The sequence below is a fragment of the Chaetura pelagica genome, unplaced genomic scaffold (genome assembly GCF_000747805.2).
Source record: "Chaetura pelagica isolate M959 unplaced genomic scaffold, ChaPel_1.0 scaffold50, whole genome shotgun sequence".
NCBI lineage: Eukaryota > Metazoa > Chordata > Aves > Apodiformes > Apodidae > Chaetura > Chaetura pelagica.
This window is the reverse complement of record NW_009952366.1, coordinates 3755572-3776116: the sequence shown is the minus strand read 5'-3', so window position 1 is coordinate 3776116 and position 20545 is coordinate 3755572. Positions and strand designations below refer to the sequence as shown.

The following is a 20545-nucleotide window of genomic DNA, read 5'->3' as shown; positions in this document are numbered from 1 at the left end:
CTTTCTGCTACTAAAAATACAACAGGAAAAAAGAGGTTTGATGCAGGAATGAATGGTAGCACTATTAAGCAGAGTGCCTAGAGAAGAAATGCAAAATAATTAGTAATCAAAATTAGGCAATGACAAACTGCACCTAAGAAACAAATTATGTAGCCATTACAGAAAAACACATAAATCATAGATTTTGGGGTTTTTGTTTTCTTTTAAACATTAAGATCTGTTTTACATTAAGACCATCCTGAACACGGTAACTTGCAAAAAACCCTATTCCTTACTGAAGAGACTACAACTGTATTTGCTTTTCTATATAGCAGAAAAGAGCAGATGTATGACGGAACAATAGGATCAAAGGATCAAATTCGAAACACTATTTTAATATAAGGTCTACATACAAAAACATTACAGTCTAAAAACTTTGGACATTATCTTTTATAACAATTAAAAATATATACCAGCTTACTTGTGAAGAAACAATATAAAAGTCACTATCAACGACTGAATTAACATGAGTATTTACATAGGGTATCCTGAAATATTCACAATGACAACGGATTTCAGAACTGTATAATTGCAGCTCTTGGCTTGGTGACAGACATCTTAATAGAAGGTGTGTTTATTAAAAGATAGAGAAATCCATTTGCTGCAATGGAAGTGAACTGATTGTTAAATAGCAGCTTTACAAACTGTGGTATCAGAAAAGATTTAAATAATTATTTCAAAATACTTGGGCTCCAAGGTACAAAAAAGCAAAACTCTTACAGAAACTGAATGCTTCTTTGAACAAAGAAAAGAGGAAATTTCTATGAAATTTCAATACAACTGCGTGTCACCTTCTGCTTAGATTTAAGCTTAATTTTAACAACCTTTTCCATGCTAAAATAGTTAAGACATCCAGTTTGAAAGTCAATCTATGAGTTAACATCAATTTAAAACTTCAAGCAAGCTTTTATCTCATATTTCATGGGGCCAAGAATATGCATGTTGATCATTAACATGGTTCAGTTGATCCACAGCAATTAAGCTACACAAAAATAAATAAATAATTGAGCCTTGACAATGTCATGAGCACCATATAGAGAAGATGCTGATTTCTTGGGGATAAAATGTAATTAAATACCATTTCACATTTCTCTCCCTTTCTCTTTCCATTTTTACAGCAAGTATCCTTTATAGATCACTTACCAAAGATAGGTAGTGTAAATGTAAAAGCCTTAAAACACAACTCTATTATAGGTATTTGTAATCCACTCCAAAACGCACATTTCATCATACTATCCCCAAAACAGTCCTCTGCATCAGTTTCTAGTTTAGTTATAGCAAATGTCTTCATTTCCCACTTTTGGAGGTGGATTATGGCAAGTGAGGGTACTGTAACATATTTCATTCTGAGCAGCTAAACACAAAAGCAATTGAACTAAAAGTATGCTCGGTGTGCTTTAGGAAACAATGTGCTGTTTTATAAATGCTTTTACTGCTATGTATAAACTGGTCTTAGCTTTAAAATTAATGAAAGGCTTAAATTAATTAACTTATTTTATGAAATCCTCTGATACACCAATCTGAAAATGTCACATCTTATGATTTAAAAAACATACAGGTTTACATTATTATTCAAAAAATGCAGCTTGTTTTAGTTTGGCTTGCTTAAGCAAGGACACTGGCCCCACAGCCCCATGAGGCAAACAAATGTGTAAGTGAAAGACAATTCTTTCCAAAGGGATTGAGTGGAAAGGATTCTGCAGCTGGTATAGCAAGTGGTTGGTCTCCACTGAGTGCTTATAATCCAGGCATCTAACAAAAAGTTTGCATTTATGCTCTGTGCAATTCCTCTGATGACAAACGTTACATCGTGTTCTGCTGAACTTCTCTTTTGATCCTTTTGCGTTTCCTTCAAATATAATTTCTTGGGCAACAGAAGTTATGCCCTAGTGCAGACAAAAACACATTATCTTCTGCTAATTTATTCTTTTTATCCATATCTTTCAGCAGATGCAGAGGGTCTGCTCCTGTCAAGGCAACTGAAAAAAACAAACAAACAAACAAATAAACACATTGAAGTATGTAGGAAGAGAAAAAATACATAACAAAACTCTTAAACTATGACCACAAGCTATGAAGAGTATCTGAGCTGCTAAGTTACCAGACATTCACAGGGAAACACTTCAAAGTCTGAGTGAGGTGTAAGCACAAGAGTAAGGAAATAAATAATAAATTTAGAAGTACTGATATCTTGTTTGGGACACTTAGGAAGTATCAAAGGATACTAGAAGGATTTTATTAAATTTTGCCAGCCAACAAAGGAATGTCTATACCAAAGAAAGTCTATGAACAAACCAGGGCTGTGATCACAGCTTGATTCTGAAACCTACTGAAAAGCCACCAAAGTAATTCTAGATCAGTACTATTCTTAGTATCCAACATTTTCAATATTTATAGTGTAACCTATTTATAAAGGTCACTTAGTCTTACAGTCAAGTTACCTGACTTTTCAAAGGGATAAAGTAAACAGAAAACATAAGAGAATTTAACTGCTCATACATTGCTTCCAGGGCATGTCCTTTAATAATGTAGGGTAACTGATTACTTCAAGCAGTATGACATCAACCTATCAAAGTACGTGTCCCCAGTTATAAAATACCATCTCATTTTTTGTTAGTTTAGTATTGTCAGTTGGTTAAAAAAAAGCCATTTATCTGGGTTTTTCCTCTCCTAGTTTGAAGAGACAATTTTAGAACCTTTGGCAAAAAATAAAACAATACAAAATGAAATGCAATGTACCTACTTACCAGACTTATTTCTCCTGGAGATGACTGGTATCACATTGAAAATAAGTCCTTCAACTTTTGCATCTCCCAGTGATGTGTTCAGCCTGTGAGACTCTACTTGGGGGGAACTGTGGAATGTCCACTGGCACTTGAGGAAGTGTGAGACAGAATCCCTTCTTCCATCTTGTCCCTCAAGCAGTATGGCACCAAATCCATATCCACATCAGTAAGTACAGAAAGACATGTTCAGTCTTGTGACCTCCCTTCTCTTTTGCATTTTGGATCCATCTCTTCTGCATTTTCTTTCAAAGTCCAAGTAAACACCTTTATTCCTGCAGCAGGTCTAAAGTTGTACGTTTTTCATTCTTAAAAAGAAAAGTAACTCAAAACTTTTCCTTTAGATCAGGCTTCAACATGACACCTCAGAGTCACACTGAGGTAGTGGAAGAGCCAAAATATGCTTTGTCTACTAAGTCAGACTGAGAAACCGTAAGAAAGACATTGTACTCTCCCCCTCTCTGGCAGACCATCCAGTCTACATCAGGACATTACTGTCTTACTGGAAGGCAGAAACAGACTTTGGCCTACAGTGCCATTGCATCTTATAGTACATAACAGGTTTTAACAGAAAATATTTCATTTCCTAGGAAATTAGCTTCCAGGCATTTACATATTACATGTGAAAAAAACCCAGCATGGTACTGAGGGTTATATATACATCACAGGTATCTAGTAAAGGAAAACTATTTTTTTTAACAAGGATTATATATACTGTGTTAAGGGACATTGACGCTCACACGCTGGAGTGAATGATCTTAGAATACTAATCCTATAAAACACACTCGGAATAACAAAATCAAATATAAAAAAAAATCCTCAAACAAAATCTGCTTTACAACAATGTATGCAGACAATTCCATTAACCCTTTCCTTGTTGGAACCTTATTAGGTAGGAAGTAAGAAGAAATGTAGGTAAATAAAGAGCCTCAAAGTTCTAGAGCTGTGCTACGGAAAAAAGTGAACCACTTCTCACATATTTCTATTGTTATCAGCACACTCCAGAAAAATTGCTTCAGCTTATGTAAGAAGGAAAAATTAAACTACTCCTTTATAGTTTTTAAGTGCTGTATAACTGTAACTTTTTTTTCTGTGTATGTCACCTTGCACATTTATTAAATAAATAAGCTACTTATATTTCTTTTCGTCATACAGAATTTCCAAATTCAGGACAAGAGGCTTCATCAGCAATACTACAGATTATTTTCACAGATCTTCTAGTGAAACAAATTGTCTTGCTCCAATGACAAGACAAGAAAAACTGTATTAGTCAGAACTATAATGTTAGGTGTCTTTGAAGTGAATCAAAGTTTGTCAGCTGATTAGCAAAGAAATCCTTTGTCTTAACTTGTGCACAAATATTCCCACCCATCTGCAACTTTAATTGGCTGGAGTTACATATTAAAAAAATACATTATTTCTGAAGCAGGCTAAGATTTATGTGTGAGAGTTTGTTGTATACATAATTGCACTACTGATGCAATAAAAAAACATGGTATCAAGTAAACACTAATTGTGGGAAAATTTGCAAAGAAAGCAATAAGAAAATATAACTGGGTTTAGATGTAAAACATACTAGCTCATTTGCCCTTTTCCATTTCCTCCAAAATACTCTTTCCTGTAAATGTACTTCAATTTGAAGGTAACGTAATACTGAAAAAGAGGATCTGATCTTACAGGTTGACAAAATTAAGTCTTTCCTTACAATATGGAAAAGACTACGGAAGAGTGCCTTTGTTGAAAGAACAACAACAAAAGAGAAACATTTATACTCCTAAATGCCAAAATACGTCTTCTTCTTTTATATCTATGAGGAAAAAAATCAAGTCACTTGCTAAATACACAGCATGACTACTGACATTTAAATGAGTGAGACAGTTTGAAGGATGGAAATGCATTCTGATACTTAAAAACATTTAAGTTCTACTAAAAACCTCCATTTGCTAATTGAGTTCTGAATACCTGATAAAGGATGCAAATACATAACAAGGGGAATTCTTATTCTCGTCTATGGTCTATTCTTATCCATCTCATCCCTGACAGTCACATGCTTAACTGCAGTGTAACACTTTCTGTTGATACAATTTTCCTCCTTCCTTAAGTGCTACCCAAAAGGAGATGCAATAGATTAGACATGTGACCAAAAACTTACACTCTTAAAAAAAGGACAAAAACAATGCATCATTCATACCATCAGTACAGTCTTGGAGGAATCCCCAGGATATCGGAGGCTGAAGACAATCAAAGACCCCAGAACGCAAAAGAAGGTAAGGGTTGCAATGTTTCTAACATCTAACAAAGACTCCACGAGAGGAATAGTTCCCATTGTCCAGTCACAGCATAATTCTGAGGGGTTGAGAAGAAGCCAAGCATTCACAGGGAGGAGGTAGTTGAAAGTCAGCTGTCTTGCTGGGGAGGGACTAACAGCTGCTGGGTTATCAAACCTAAAGCACAAGAAATAAGAAAAAGAAGCTTTTAATGAAAAAAAAAGAAAGTATAATTGATCCACTTTATGCTCAGAAACAAAAAAAATTTAGATTCATAGCTAGAACTATCAATTACAGACAATTACAATATCCTAATCTTCCTGCATTTGTCAGGTTTATGACTTGGTAATGTAATACTGTAAAATGTAATACTGTACAGTCATTGTTTACCAATATTAAAATAAGTTAATAACACCTAAGTTGATATATTTTGGGCCACTTCATTCAGACCTCATTAAGCCACATCTTATGTATCAATGTCTGTAAATACACAACACTTTATTTTTACCTTGTAAACACTGGAAGTTGAGACTGGATAACCTGGACTCTGACAACTACAAGCAGCAGTGTACTGAACATTAGGACTATGAGCTTCAGCAGTGTCTGGAGCATGGAGGAAGGAATGCTACCCTTCCCTTGAAGAATCTGTACAGCTGTGTCCAACAGCACGGGCAAGGTGTACTGCAAAAGAGAAGTGTTCATAATCAGACTGAGTAGTCATTAATCTCTTAGATGAGTATGAGCTACCTGATTTTTTTATGCCTGCTCCCATAGTTACTTAACTCCGCTGGTTAAGAGCTTTCATGACAACACCCAAAAAAGAAGTCCACCATTCTAATAAAAATAACTATTTCAGGTATTCTTGCTAACACTACCACAGCTGAACTTGTATGCTTGTAGTTCTGTATTTTGCACTAGAAGATCAAAAAATCTGTACCATCTTCAGAGATTTCAATAAATCAAGTGTGACCATGAAAGAAATCACTATTTTTAGAATTATCAGTGCCTCTGAAAAGTAATCCTATAAACAAAATTCCTTAGGAAACTACTCACTTCCTGATTAGCCCCGATTTCTATGTCATGCTTCTACTGTAATAACCCATCTCTCCCTGTCTCATGAACTTTTTCATCTACATGGCTCCCCATTACGTATCCTAATTGTGTTTTTTTTTCCCCTGTGGACCTCATACTCTACATCTTCATGTCTTGTGCTGGTAATGATTTATTGCTTCACATATAATGGTTAGCTGAACCACAGATATCAATAGGCTTTTGAAAACAGGTCAAACTCCTAGTTAATGCTATACCTGTGCCCTCAGAAGAAGCCTCTGATTGGATATTGCATTATATTTTCTACTCAGTTGACTTACACAAACTTGCTAAACTTTCAAGACACTGAAGATCAGATCAAAAGTTAATAAAAGAAACAAAAAGTGGATTAAAAAGTATAGTCTGCTACTGGTGGTTTCTTAGAAATCCAGTTGAAAATTATATACTTATTCAACAGATTTGCTAAGGCAATAATTACAAACACTTGTATTTCTGTAAGCAAAAAAAAATAAAGAGATTTTGGTATTTTGGCTTTGAAAATATATTCCAACGACAGACAATCTTTCATCTTTTACTGGTCAAGTTTTTGTCAAAATATTCCTTCAAGTAATTAAATACCAGTAAATCACAAAACTTTCTTAGAATATGCAATAATGTATTTTTAAGTTGCATATGGTTTGACTATTAAAAAGCCAATTATTATTTTATTGCAGGAACATCTTGTTTATCTAGACAAAAAAAGTTACTATTAACTTAGAGACTTATTAAAGCTTAAGAGGAAACCTATCAGATTAGAAATTTAATTTACAAGTATTCTTAGAACAGATTCCATAAGAATATTACTGATTTAAGTAAGACCACGTAAAAACATCTGCTATTCATTAGATGTGATGAAACACATATGTATATGTTACCTATTTTTACTACAGGAATTAAAAAAATATTATTTTTAGTTTAAAAAATTAATTACTGCATCTCAGACTTTGATCAGGATTGTTACATGCTAGTCTTTGCAAAGCTCAGTCAACTAAAATCTTAGGTGTCCATTAAGACATATCAATTCTTTATTGAGTATACTTGGTAACATCTGTGTGTCACGTAAACGACAACTTAGAATGCACCAGATTCCCTTCGCTATGAACATTAAACATTAGTCAAGTAAAAAAAAAATCTGAAAAATGTAACAAATATAAAGTTAGCCTGAACTGACAAAAATCAGTGGTGAGATATGACACTTTGAAGCACTTAATGACTCATTACAGAATTCCAGAGAAGAAATCCGATTTTTAACAGCTTACCCCCTGAGAAATAAATACTTCATACACACAGCATATCCCCACCACCGTTATTCCTTGTTCTTTACACAGTGTTGCAACAGCTACCAGAAACACAGTCACTGCAATTGGAGTCCACACTGTAAATAAAGATGACATTATGGAAAATGTTCCATCTTAAACAAAACCAAACATTTAATAAAGTAAATTAGCCTAAAAAGTGAACACTTTGTCTCTTCATGTTTGAACATTCTATAAACTTACTCAGTATGCCATTTGTTATTAAAGGGAAGCTTATCAGTATTACTCTACGTGTATATTATTTTCTGCAGAAAATAATATACATATATCAGTTTTAAAACTAGCTCTCTTACATTGAAAGAATTAAAGGCAAAAGATTAATCTATTATAGGAAAACAAATAAACCCCAATTGTTGCTAGTTCACCAGAACACTTTCTCAAATGGAATATTTTATAGGGGGTCATGAATTTTCACAAGGTAAAATGTGGTAGAGAGGCAAGCCTCTGGCACATCTATTGAAACTTAGCAGCTTCCTTGTGAACATCTGAGGCATCTCAGCATACCTCTACTTCCATTAATAAAGTCAGTGCACAAGTCACCTACCCTACATCCTACAAACCAACTGAAAAAGCGCTTAATTCTTGAAGAAAAAAGAAAGGCAATTTATAATGGAAGTACTATAACTATTATGCAGTTTTTGTATATGCTGAACAAACAATACATCCTTATTACCATTTTAAGAGCTCTATTATCAGTGATACAGAAATTACTTATGTATACATTTGTCAATCATTTACCTATGGTATTATCTGGCCCTTTAGATTTTGTGTATGATAAAAATGCAGCTAGAAAAAAGATAGATGATAAAAGCTCTGCTCTGCCCACAACTCCAGTTACCTGAAAAATAAAAATAAAAATCAAGATTAATCTTCTAGTTGCTATTCTAGAACCAGAATCGTGGGTAACTGATAAACTATGATATGCATAAATGAGATCTATAAACCAAGAGAAAAAAGCTAAGAAGGGTAAGGCTGTTTTCCGTTCAATCAGTACTGAATTCAAGAACACTGCAACACAGGTGGCTGGTGTACCAGCCATGTATCACCATTAACAAAACAACTGAGAAGCACTATATTTTATCTCTAGTAACACAAGCCATAAATAGCATTTCAGGTAAAATTTGGGCACAATAACAATTCCTTTCTTCATAATACTTGGAAGAAACCAGTTTTCATTAATAAGAGCTTTAAGTGAAGCCTGAAAAGGACTGTTGTACATACATATTCTGCAGAAAGTGGCATATAGTAACTATAATTGTTATTTTTTTCATACCTGACTGAACAGATGTAAATCTGAAAGCAGAATTTGCTTGACTGGTGCTATGGCAGCTCTTAGTTGAGCAGTCAAGAAATACAAATAAACTGATGGCAAGCTCTGTGCAATGGACAACGTGCAATGACTCAGACTTTACTACAGGTTTGGTAATATTAAGAATTTTCATTTGGTTACCAATATTAACATTGCAGGTAGTGTCCCCTTTGGTAATGAGACAGAGTGGAATGGATTTTATGAAAATTTGGAGAAGCACTACAATCCATAGGGCAGAAGGTTGTTTCAGAATCCACAATGAAAGATTCATTTCCTTTTCAGGAGATGTTTTCAAGAAATGCTAAGGTGCAACTGACAACCAGAGATGGACAAGACCACAATGCTAACTGTTACTTCAGTAGCCACTGTGCTTGCTGACTGCAGTACCACCAAGGACTGCCTTTCTTTCTCCTTTGTCCTCTTCTGAAATGCCTCTGATTACAGACAGATTTTTCCAAGGCTGAAAAAATGGCATGTTATCCCCAGGTAGATGGTCATATTTAGCTACGGAAACCTCACAGACGACCATTTAATTATGATGATGCTGCAAACTGACATTTAGCCATCCAGACCTGGCTAGAAGGTTTTATTGCTAGGTACATTCTTGGTCAAGCATGATTGATCCAGCACAGCATAAAAAGTAACTCAGTATCAAAGGTCACAGCGTTAAGAAAGGTATTCAAATCTGGAGTAGCATACATTTATCAAAGAACTCATTGAATAGTTTTACAACTGATAGGATATCAGAGCCTGTGTTAACATTTTGGACAGTGTAGAGGTGTTTGTTTCCACAATGTTTAAGATTCCTCATCTGGATCTCAAAATTGTCCAGCATTAAAACAGATACAAAAAATAACTATGTCTGTACAAGAGCCGAAAGAAATCACTAGTAAAGCAAGTGTGATCTTGTGAACAAAAGAGAGCTGCTACTTCTGCACACAAAGGTGACTTATAAGAGAAAATTCCAGCATTCACAAGGTTAGCTGACATTCCATAGCTGTAAAAGTGGTCAACATGTCTCTGGCCAGAATAGTAGCAAAGTAGCTAGAAATACTGAATTGGAATTCTAAAGACAAGGACAAATGAAACCATGATGCTGCTATTCAATCAATTTCCTCAAAATTTCTTCCTCAGAAATGATACATTACCAACCCAAGAGCCCAGATTGTCTGTGAACTCAAGCAGAAAATTATTTTCTATTTATTCTGTTTTGCAAACTTTTCCAGGAAAAATCCATTATTGTAAGTTAGGTAAATATACAATGTTTATGTACTGCATCTGCTGTTTCAAACTGATGTGCAGGAGTAGTAGACAGGAGCCTAGTATGAAGGATTAAAATCAGATCTATTTCACTTACATTAAGATACAAAAGGTACCATCAAATTACATAAATCCTGAGAATGAGACTTGTTGTGGACAATAATGTCCAAATAAATTAGATGACACCCAAGTCCCCAGTCTAAAATACAGCTCATTATTACCTCCTCTTCTTAACGTGTGGAAACTTCCAGTTGTTTTGCTTTTTATACATGTGCACAAGTCTCAACTGCCAACTCTAGGAATCCTTTTTTGATTGCGTATTAGGAATAATTCTCAATGTAAACACCTGACAGGATAAAATGCACTATTTCTCAAAAGCAGAAAGCTTAAATTGAAAAAGACAGGAGGAAGAAGAAAATCCTTTTAACTGATTCTTCACTGAGTACTTAAGTCCAAGAGCAGGGGAATTCAATTACAATTGCACTTAGTCTCAGAGTCTGTAAGTGTTTTAAGCAAAGCATGAAGTTCTACAAATTACAGTCTTAAAGTGCCCTCATGTGGCTAATATTAGGGATTACACACATCATCAAACTGGTTTGTAACTGCACTTTCTAATCTAACTTTGTATTATTTTGCCTGACACAATAAAATTTCTTACACCATGTTTTGTAGGATTTGTGTGATACTTTTTGCTATCTCTGTTGCATAGCATTAGAAGCAACAGTGTTACTGTTATCTTTTATAAAATCTTAACTGTTCAAGCATGACAAAAAATCATCATATTTGAAATGAAAGTGGTAAGATGACATAGGATGATCTAAGCCATGAATCACTAACGCAAGTTACTAGCAACTCACTAATGCTCCTCCAAAGCTACTGCCACAAACTACAAAGAGACAAAGCCAAACTCTGAAATTTAAAGCATGTTTTTTTTTTCCAAAATACCCAGAAAACCATACGGGGGTGTTTGCTTTCCAGCACACAAAGCAAGCAAAAAAATTTAGGTGTTTTAGTGTCATGTTTAAAAATGCAAAAGTTACCTTCTTTTAACAAGGGCATAATAGTAGCTTAAATAGCAGCCGATTGTAAACACCATGAACTGAAGTCCTATCAAAATTTGCTCAAAATCCAAAGATGCAGGCTACTGAATTGCTACAGACAGGGGTTTGTGTCTTTAGAGTTCTTTAGAGAACCACAAAACATAAGAGCAAGATGGAAACTCTTTACTGAAACAAATCAAGATCCAGAAAACTCCAAGGTAAGAACAATCCTTATGTTCTTAATATCAAAAGACACCACTCTTCCCCCCAAAAAAAACACATTACATTTTTAAAAATGACAGAACACCAACTAAGTAAAAGGTTTAAGCATTTCCAGGTTTCTGAAAATCAACAAATACTATAACTAAAACAGAGATTGAGATGTGTGAACTGGAATCTAGGAAAGCCAACCTAAGTGGTGCAGAAATAACAGCAAATAATTGCACCAATCTGCTTTATCAGTGTTTCTGATGGAAACAAATCTAATGAATGGCGATCACAAGACTGCATTTACTCCATAACATTGCAAACCTGGTCAAGCATTAAAAAGCATACAATCAGAAGGCTTGTATAAATAAGGCTTCTCATTGTAGTGAAAAACTCCTTCAGAATCAAAAGCAAGGTAAATAAGAGGCAAGAAATGTACTTCCTCTGTTTTGTATCAGTTATTTTAAAAAAAGGAACATTCAAAGAGAATGGCCCTAAGCTAGATCTAGCAAAGCAACAACTATTCTAGAAGTCCTGCTGAGAGAGAGAAACAATATAAAAGATCTTGGACAGAGCAGACTTGGTGATTAGCTAGAGGGGAATGCTTAGCCTTTCTGGAAATTAATTAAGAGGTATTCAATGTATTTGCAAAACATGATACTGGATGAATTGTCACAGAACACAAGTATCTATGTAAGCTTAAGTAGCCAGCCATCAACATAAAAGACAGTGTTCATAACTGAGACCCCAGTTATTTAACAACTAAAGTTTATTTAATTATTTTTCAGTAGCTGCATGAAACACCAAACAGCTCCAAGCACTAAAATTTGTCATTTTCACTCATTGCAAAGGGCAGAGTAAGTAAAAGTAAAATCACACACTTTTTGGAGTTACAATATATAAAACAGATATAAACCTCATGAAACAAGATTAAGTAATACAGCTTGAACAAATTAAGCACATCACTGATATACCTACCGCTTCAGTATGTATTGGGTGCACTGCAAATAGCAAGGATGCAACCATGCTGCTCCTGTTGTCCAGAAAAAGCTTACAGACCTTGAGGAAGACTACACACACCACCGCATGAAAGACCAGATTTAGGAAGTGATAAGAAACTGCATTTAACTCGCTGAACAAGTAGTTTAAGCGAAACGTAAGAACTGTAAGGGGACGGTAAGATTTATGACTCCTCTCCTAAAAGAAAATAAATAAATCTATCAGTCACCACCAACTTACAAAGGCACATTCACCCTAAAATATCTAAATATTTATGCAAACATGATTCTCCCCTCTGTTCTCAGGCACTTACCTTTAACATAAAGACCTAAAAACCAGAAATACTAAAAAAACCCCAAAACACAGTAAAAAATCTAGTGAATTAAATGAAAACTCAATTTAAAATAAAAATGTTAGAGAAGTTAATTCTGACAATTTTTCCTGTTTCCACATAGTTTTAATGTATTCTTCAACTACATTGATTACTCTGCCATTTCATTTTTTAGATCAGTATTTTGTAAAATAAAAATTTGGTGCACTCAGCTAAATGTATTATATGCATTATTTTCAATACATCTACCAGCCAATTTGTCTATGTTGTCAGTTACTCTATCCATGAACAATGTTAAAGAATACACTTAACACCATCTTCCTGCTCCAAAATGCATTGGTCAGCCCAGAGCTTGTTGATGCTTTGCTGACTAAGTCCATAAAATAAAGGAAGAAAATCTAAGAAAAAACTGGGGAATGAGGGATGAGGAACCAGACTGCATATACATACAGACAAAAATACAAGATGGAATATTTTAAAAGCCACAAATGATCAAATTAATCTGACTTTGTTTAGTTAAAATTTATCTGAGTGTCACATTTGGTTTAAAGTGTAAAAGTAACACCAAATGAGATGACTTTCACCTGCTCTACATGGTTAGGGGTTTTCTGGAGTAAAAACACAATGAAAAGCACTACTCAAAATTTTACTGGGAGGAGTTTAGGAACCCACTTACTCTAAATGACTACAGGACTAGGTGGCATCTGAAAGAGTCTGGAAGCTTTTATTACATATGAAAATTATGTAACAAACACAACTTGTAGAGCTAGCAATTCATATCTCACCAAGAAATAACCCTGTATGTTATGGACAGAAGAAAAAAGATTTCAAGGCAGAATGCCTTGACAGGCCAAACACAACTGTCAGAGAACTTGCTCTGAAAAAATTAATTTGATCAGCAACAGCAGGATGTATAACTTTCTAAACTATACCATACTATATATATGTAAATACTTTAGCCATTGCCATTTAACAATGATTATCAGTAACTTTATGCCAGTGGAGCTTTTCAGACAAAAACATAGCCACCCTACATGGGCTACAAACCAAAACCACTGAATTCATAAAAACATATTTACTCCAACAAATTTAATAGTTTCAATATGAAATTTCTTAACTCCTAGCTTTGTTGCTTAAGAATGCTATATTTCCTTCCAGATGCAATTAGAAATAAACCTCTTTGCATGTTAATGTCTACATTTTTCAGAAGGGAAAATGGTCAAAGTTGTCTCATTTTGATATTGGAATTAGACAGCACACAGCATCTTGAAGTGTGACACATTATTTCATTTTCTTACAAGTTCTTTTATTGAACAAGGGAAAGAATATAAGCAACATCTGTTCCTGATCTTACAGTATCAAACACTAGCACCAAAAAACTCCATCCAAAACAAACTATTCTGCTAAAACCACATTAGGGAAAAGAAGTGTAAAAAAGGTTATTTGCCATTTCCTAAAGGCCTCAAAGTGTTTACCTCTGACATTGGAGTGCCCCAGAAGTCATTCTGAAAGAGATTTCTCAACGGAGTAGAAGGATGCAAATCTTTATTGTCCAAAATGGCTGAAACATCATCAAAAACAAAGCCACAAGATAGACTGTTCCAGTAGCAGGCTGCCACCACACCAACTATTAGCGCTGCTTCCTTCAGGCTTACATCAGCCATCTTCTCTAAGAGTTTTCATGGACAAGAGCTGAAATATATAGAGAGAGAAACTTGGAATAGTTCTACTGATTATACACTGAATAGATAAAGTCAAATAAAGACATCCAATATTTTAGAAGTTAATGACTCAACGTATCTAAAAATGAGTAAGATACAAAGCATTTCTGAAGTTTCATCTATCATACACAATTTAGCATTTTAGAGTAGTATTTTTTATTAAAAAGTCTAACCCCTAAAAAGCTCTCACACATGCTGGTTACAGTGCTACATTTCATGTTGTACTAAAAGAAGAAGACTGAAGATAACTTATGATGTAGTTAACAGACAGCTATGCAGTTCAAAGGGAATGATGCGAACTGCAGAACTATGAAAATTAAGTTACCTAGAAACTTGAGTTAATTAAAATACTGACATAGAATACTAAGTTATCAGAAGGGCAGACGGTGTGCTAAATATTTCCAGTTTTATTTTTTAGGTTTAAAGTTGTTTCTCATAATGTGTGAAAAGCAATAAAACCCCACATTTCCAACATTCTTAAAAACAAAAAGGAAACTTTAAGAGCTTCATACATACATTGAAGATCAGTTAAAAAAGGATATTAGTAATGATAAAAAGTTAAACTTACCATTGAAGCTCACACTTTGTTTATCTGCATTTTCTGTTGAAGTTCATGAAAAGTTCATTTTTTTCTCAACTCCGCCAATTGCTCTGATGTCACTGAATGTTTATGAGAGTCCTGTTTGAAGAAAAACAGCATGCAAAAAAGACATTAAAAATTAACTATATCATATTATTTCCTCTCATTGCATAAACTTCTTAAGCACTAGAAATTATTATACAGAATTATGATTATTTAAAAAACAATATGTGGGTAACCTGATCAAAAGGCAAAATTACCATGTACGGGGTTGGCTTGAAAACACTTCTGCCTTGGAAGAATAAGAAGGTAACTACAGGTCAAAGGCATTATTTCTGACCACTGGGTGATACAGCATGGACTACTGCTAATTGTTTGTCTTTGCCAATTCAAAGATACCGAAAAACTACAGATACTTGAACTGTGACTTAGTTTTGAGAAAAAGGGAAGATGATTAAACAAGAATATATAGCTCTTTCCCAAAACTACAGGAGTAACAATTGTAAGGACATAGAACAGCTTACATTAGCCAGATAATGTGGAGCCATAAATGTGTAAAAACACCAGCCTTATGCCTATCAGGGTTCACACATTAAAGCTTATTAGCTACTTGGAAGCTATATGCTGTTTTATTGTCCTAAGGCTTGAAATACTAGGGGTGAGTAGTTTTTAGTTTTCTTGTTTTTTTCAATTGTGTTCAGGTTTAAGCATCTAAAAAACATCCTCTAAAAACAGGAAACAGATACATTCAAATAGGTAATCTCAGTTGTGGTTTGCAGCCTGGGCCTGAGATAATGACAAAACACCTATTACAACTACTGGTAAAGGAGCAGTGGTACAGGAAGAAATACATGGGCAATAAGATGCAGGTGTAAAAATCAGAACAAAGATATTTTAAAGGAATCAAATCAATCCATTCAGTTGTACTCACATAATGGCAGTGAAGGTTTTTTTTCTTTTATAGTATTTGAAGCACTGGCTGTTGATGTTACTTCAATCATAAAAGAGCCTTTTTTTTCAAAGCTGCCACTACCTTTGTAATAAAAAAAAAAAAAAAAAGGAAAAAGAAAATGTTAAATGATGCTTCTACATCTTTTTGACAGGCTGGATTAGAGTACTTTAAAACACTAAGACAAGATTAAATCTGAAAATATTTATGGTCTTCTTGGCAGACAGAGAAATCTTGTTAAAAAAAACAACAAACAACACATACTTCAGGATTAGATGCAAAGACAGCTCACTTTAGAAATTCAACTCACTAGTTTTTCCTCCCCTCAAAGAATGTGGAGAAGTAACTGCTGTTTCTCAACCTGCTAGAGTTTGAAATTCCTCATTTGCAACAGCTTCTGAACTGTGTACTTCCTACTTCTTGAAGTTCACTAGTTCTACTGAAAAGCAGTGACATCTGAAAACAACCTACAACAAACATGTAATGATATTCCAACATACAAGACTACATTTTTAAAATAGTGTGCTCCAGAAATTAATGGGATAATATTGCCATGCAGAAACAACCATAAGGTTTATTTAAATTCATCCTTTAAGAAAAAATATCTCAAGGCAAGCAGGTTCTTGGTGACCTGAGACTTCTTCATTAGCAACTTAAGTTCACTGTATTAGCTGAAGCAGCAAGACCTTGCAGGCACTGCTTTAAGCATCAGAGTAACTGACATAATTCTTCTACAATCCTATTTCAGAGACATCTACTGCTACACAAATAGAATAGCAAACAAAAAATAAGATACATTCCTAAGTATAGCCTCATAACCATACGAAATGGCTTAACCATACTTAACTGCTAGCTTCTCAACTACCTTTTGTAGGTTTATACTTTTCTTTTCCCTACCTAGAATACATACGAAGACAGCTACTTTATTTATCCCTTATTTCTAAGCAATTCTGATGTTTCATAAGCCTTTCTTTTTGCTCTGATTTTTTAGCAATTCTTCCACCTAGAACCATACTGTGTTCCCTGATAGAGCTACATTTACATGAAGAAAATACTGTTTTCGTTGGAATGAAAAAGAACTCTTAGGCATAAGGAAATTAAGATTTTAACTGCATCCAAAGTCAGGTTTAAGTGGCTAGCCCAACATGAGAGAAACCGGTTTAAGAATTTCAGAAAAAATTCTTTAGCACTGTAATTTTTCATTTACAATTCAACCTCTCCTTTACATGTAAATTTTAATCAGATATGATTGCAAATACACCTACATACAGGGCTCCGACTTGGTCTTTCAAAACAAGTATTTAAACCACCAACCCTCCAGGCAATTCCGAAAAGGTTACTAAATGTACTATAAGGAATTAACATATGCAACTAAATGCATTATTCTGGTTTTAGCAGCAAGTGTGCTAAGCTTGGTAACTTCAAATGTTACTTCAAAAAGACACCATACAGCACCACTAGGTCTTGGCAACAGACGGACAAAATAGAAATTCAGAAGAACCCCCATTTTCCAGCAATCTGCTTCCAGGGCAAGCACCAGAGAAACAATAGGAAATGCAAGACCACATAAAATCGGTAGATCACACAAAACTAGCACAGATACTTTACTACTTCTGACCTGCATTCTAAGGTCATATTTTCCTCAAGTATACTTTAGAGATACATAAAGTTAGGACAATTACTTTTTCCATCCGGTGCGATCACAAGGTAGCTTAATGTTCTCATTGAAATATAGCATAAATATGAAAAATATGTTTTAGTGGTCCTTTATGTTAGCAAAACAAAACAGATTTTGAGGAATGCTCACAATCAGAACTATTATTTCCTTTCTGCTACTACAGGTGAGTCTACCAGCAAACACCCAAGTTTCAAAGCTAGAATGATCTTTAACGTTTGAGAATGTGAGACTAAAACAGAGGGACGCTTATTAAAGCTCATCTGTACTTGGTAAACCAGCCAAAAAGGTATGTCTGCCACTAATCTCAAAGGAAAAAAGCAAATGCTATTTGGCAGCCAATATGCTTTTCATGACAACTAATAAGTTACCAGATTGATTTTGGAAATTAAGAAGCCATAGAAAGAGTATGCAGGACCTCAAAGATCACAGATACGCAAGAAGCTCCTGAAGCCTTTGTATGACTGAGCTCCTCATGTACATCATGGTGAGTGGATATATTCCCCTTCTTGCCCAACAGACATACTGAAATTTGGTATCAACCAAAGTCTGGTCTTGCCAGTGTCAGACCTTCACCACTCCCAGTGGTGGGTATACTGATAAATATCTGCAAAACATGCTAGCTACTTGATAATACAGGCTTGCTGTGACTAAGAACCACATCACTGACTGTTCCAACACATGCAAACAGATTGACTGTCCCTGAAATTATTTTTTCATCTCATGTACATACTACTTTCACAGTTTGTAAGACCTGTGAAAGATATCTTAAACACTCCTTGGGCGGTATGACTTCCAGTTTGTGGTCTATGGCACAGCCACAGAGCCTCCTTTAACTGGATGAAATCAGGACAGACACATACTTTATTAGCAAGATTTCTGGTGGATGTTTTATTTTACAAAAATATCTGAACATGTCATGAAGAATATACAGCTGAAAAGAATATGCAGCAAATTAAGTCCTGCAAGACTGAAACTGTACGGTTTTGAGAGCTGATAGTGGAAAATAAAATGCCCGAGCTGTGCAAAACACCTGACTGTTAGTCTAATTTTCTCAAGCTCTTCAGTACAGAAATCTGCATTTTGCATTGTATTGCTTTCATGCATGTACAGATATTAAGTGGACAGGACAGACAATAATCACAAATGTCAAATGGCTCAGTTTGTAAAGCATGTAGTTTTTGTCTTCCAACTTATTGAGAACCCTCTATTAGTTCACCCAGGCTTCTCCTTCAAGAATTATTGACAAGAATAAGGCATAACAAAAAACCCAAACAAACAGAAAAAGCAAATCCAAAACCCTTTCAGAAAGGAAACTGACAGGAAGAAACGGGATCATTAAAATTAATCTTAAACAGATGTCATAGTTGCAATGTTTTAACCTTTTGTATGAAAGCTCTTACTACTCCTGAAAATACTCAGCATAACTGGCACGCTATTGATATTTGCATCTTTTGGTATGGTTAGTATTTTAAAAGTCAGTTGAAGTTGTCCATGAACTTTTTAAAAAATTTATTTATTCACTGTATGTAACAGAACATCAGCTATGACAACCCAAAGATTGATTTTATTTATTTATTTTTTAATGTTGTATTTGGAGAATATTTCAATACACACTTTATTCAACAGTCATAGATACTAAAATTCACCTGACACTTTTCAGTCAATGTTAGCACTTCAAACCACAATTAAACTGTAATTGTTCTCTGGAGATGATGATGTAAGCATCCATGAGGGAACAGAGTCTGTAACTCCACAGAGTCACTGATAAACAGCGCTTAGCATGTGCAATGTGAAGCATAATTATTATTATGCAAATCTCAAGGAACTTAAATTTTGTTATATTAATTAGGCTGCTGGAAACAGAAAAAACAGGCTGCTTGTGTACAGATGAGGCAATTTATTGAAAAGCTTTGAAAACAAACTAATGAGCATTTATGCATATATCTAATAATAAAATGTGGGCTTTCCACTCTCCTGTTCGGAGTTCATAGACATGAAAAATTTACCAATAATATTCATGCATCTCATACATCTCTGGAGACATGCACTTTGGTATCTATTAAGGTCCTAAATTGTTTAAAACGTATTTACAGTTCACACAGAAATCCATCAAATTATGAAAGGTGGAAGAAAATAAAGAACTGTCAAAACCACTCCTAGATTTATTTTTAAACAGGCGAGAAACAAGTTAATCTAAGAGCTGGTGGTTGTATTACTGAATATCAAATACGAATGAGGGACTTTTTACTAGGGTATCTAGTGGCAGAAAAAGGTGTAACAGTTTTAAGAGGGTAGATATAGGTTAGACACAGAATAAATTCTTTACTGTAAGGGTAGTGACACACTAGAACAGATTGCCTCATCCTTGGAAGTGTTCAAGGCCAGGCTGGATGGGGCTTTGAATAACCTGGTCTAGTAGGTGTTTGTGCCCATGCAGGGAGGTTGGAACAAGATTATCTTTAAGGTCCCTTCCAACCCAAACCAGTCTATGATATCAGCAGAGATAAAAACAATCAGTTACCAAACCCAGTAGTGAAGTCACTTGAAAATGGCATTTGAATTCAGCTTCTGAGGCTCTGTTAATGTCCTAATTTGTCTTGCCTACTTGGCACCCTTTTGGTATTTTTATTTTTGGTTGACTTTTGGCTAATACTCTTTCTGCTGACTTGGTGTGTGTGTTTAATGACAGAAGGAGATCATAGTTTTATTTATTTCCCTTAAAAATACAGCCTTTAAATTTATCTTCCCTTAGAAGTGTTACTCCAACAACTCCAGTATGAAACAACTTAGATACACAGCTGAGACTTAAATTCTTGGTCTTGAATCTCACATAGGAGAGGGCAAGCAGCATTTAGGAAGAAGAGGAGGAAGAAAGCAAAACATGCCTAGATTCCCCTCTTCTCTTGCTAAGGTCCTAGGGCAGAACAAATATAACAAAAGTTTTAATGGGGCATCTCCCTTTGCATCTACTACAGGA

At 34.8% G+C, this 20545-nt stretch overlaps 1 protein-coding gene across 1 annotated transcript in view; it reads right to left on the bottom strand.

Moving 5' to 3' along the window:
- The window catches only part of TMTC3 (transmembrane and tetratricopeptide repeat containing 3), a 23919-nt gene extending 8871 nt beyond the window's left edge, over nt 1–15048 (bottom strand). The window contains exons 1-8 of the mRNA XM_010008002.1: nt 14930–15048; nt 14116–14332; nt 12289–12507; nt 8233–8332; nt 7438–7553; nt 5598–5770; nt 5014–5266; nt 4–77 (exon numbers count right to left, since the gene is read on the bottom strand). Coding sequence (XP_010006304.1) covers nt 4–77; nt 5014–5266; nt 5598–5770; nt 7438–7553; nt 8233–8332; nt 12289–12507; nt 14116–14304 — 1124 coding nt within the window. The 5' untranslated portion in view covers nt 14305–14332; nt 14930–15048. The remainder of the gene's footprint in view (nt 1–3; nt 78–5013; nt 5267–5597; nt 5771–7437; nt 7554–8232; nt 8333–12288; nt 12508–14115; nt 14333–14929) is intronic.
- Nucleotides 15049–20545: the final 5497 nt, after the last annotated feature.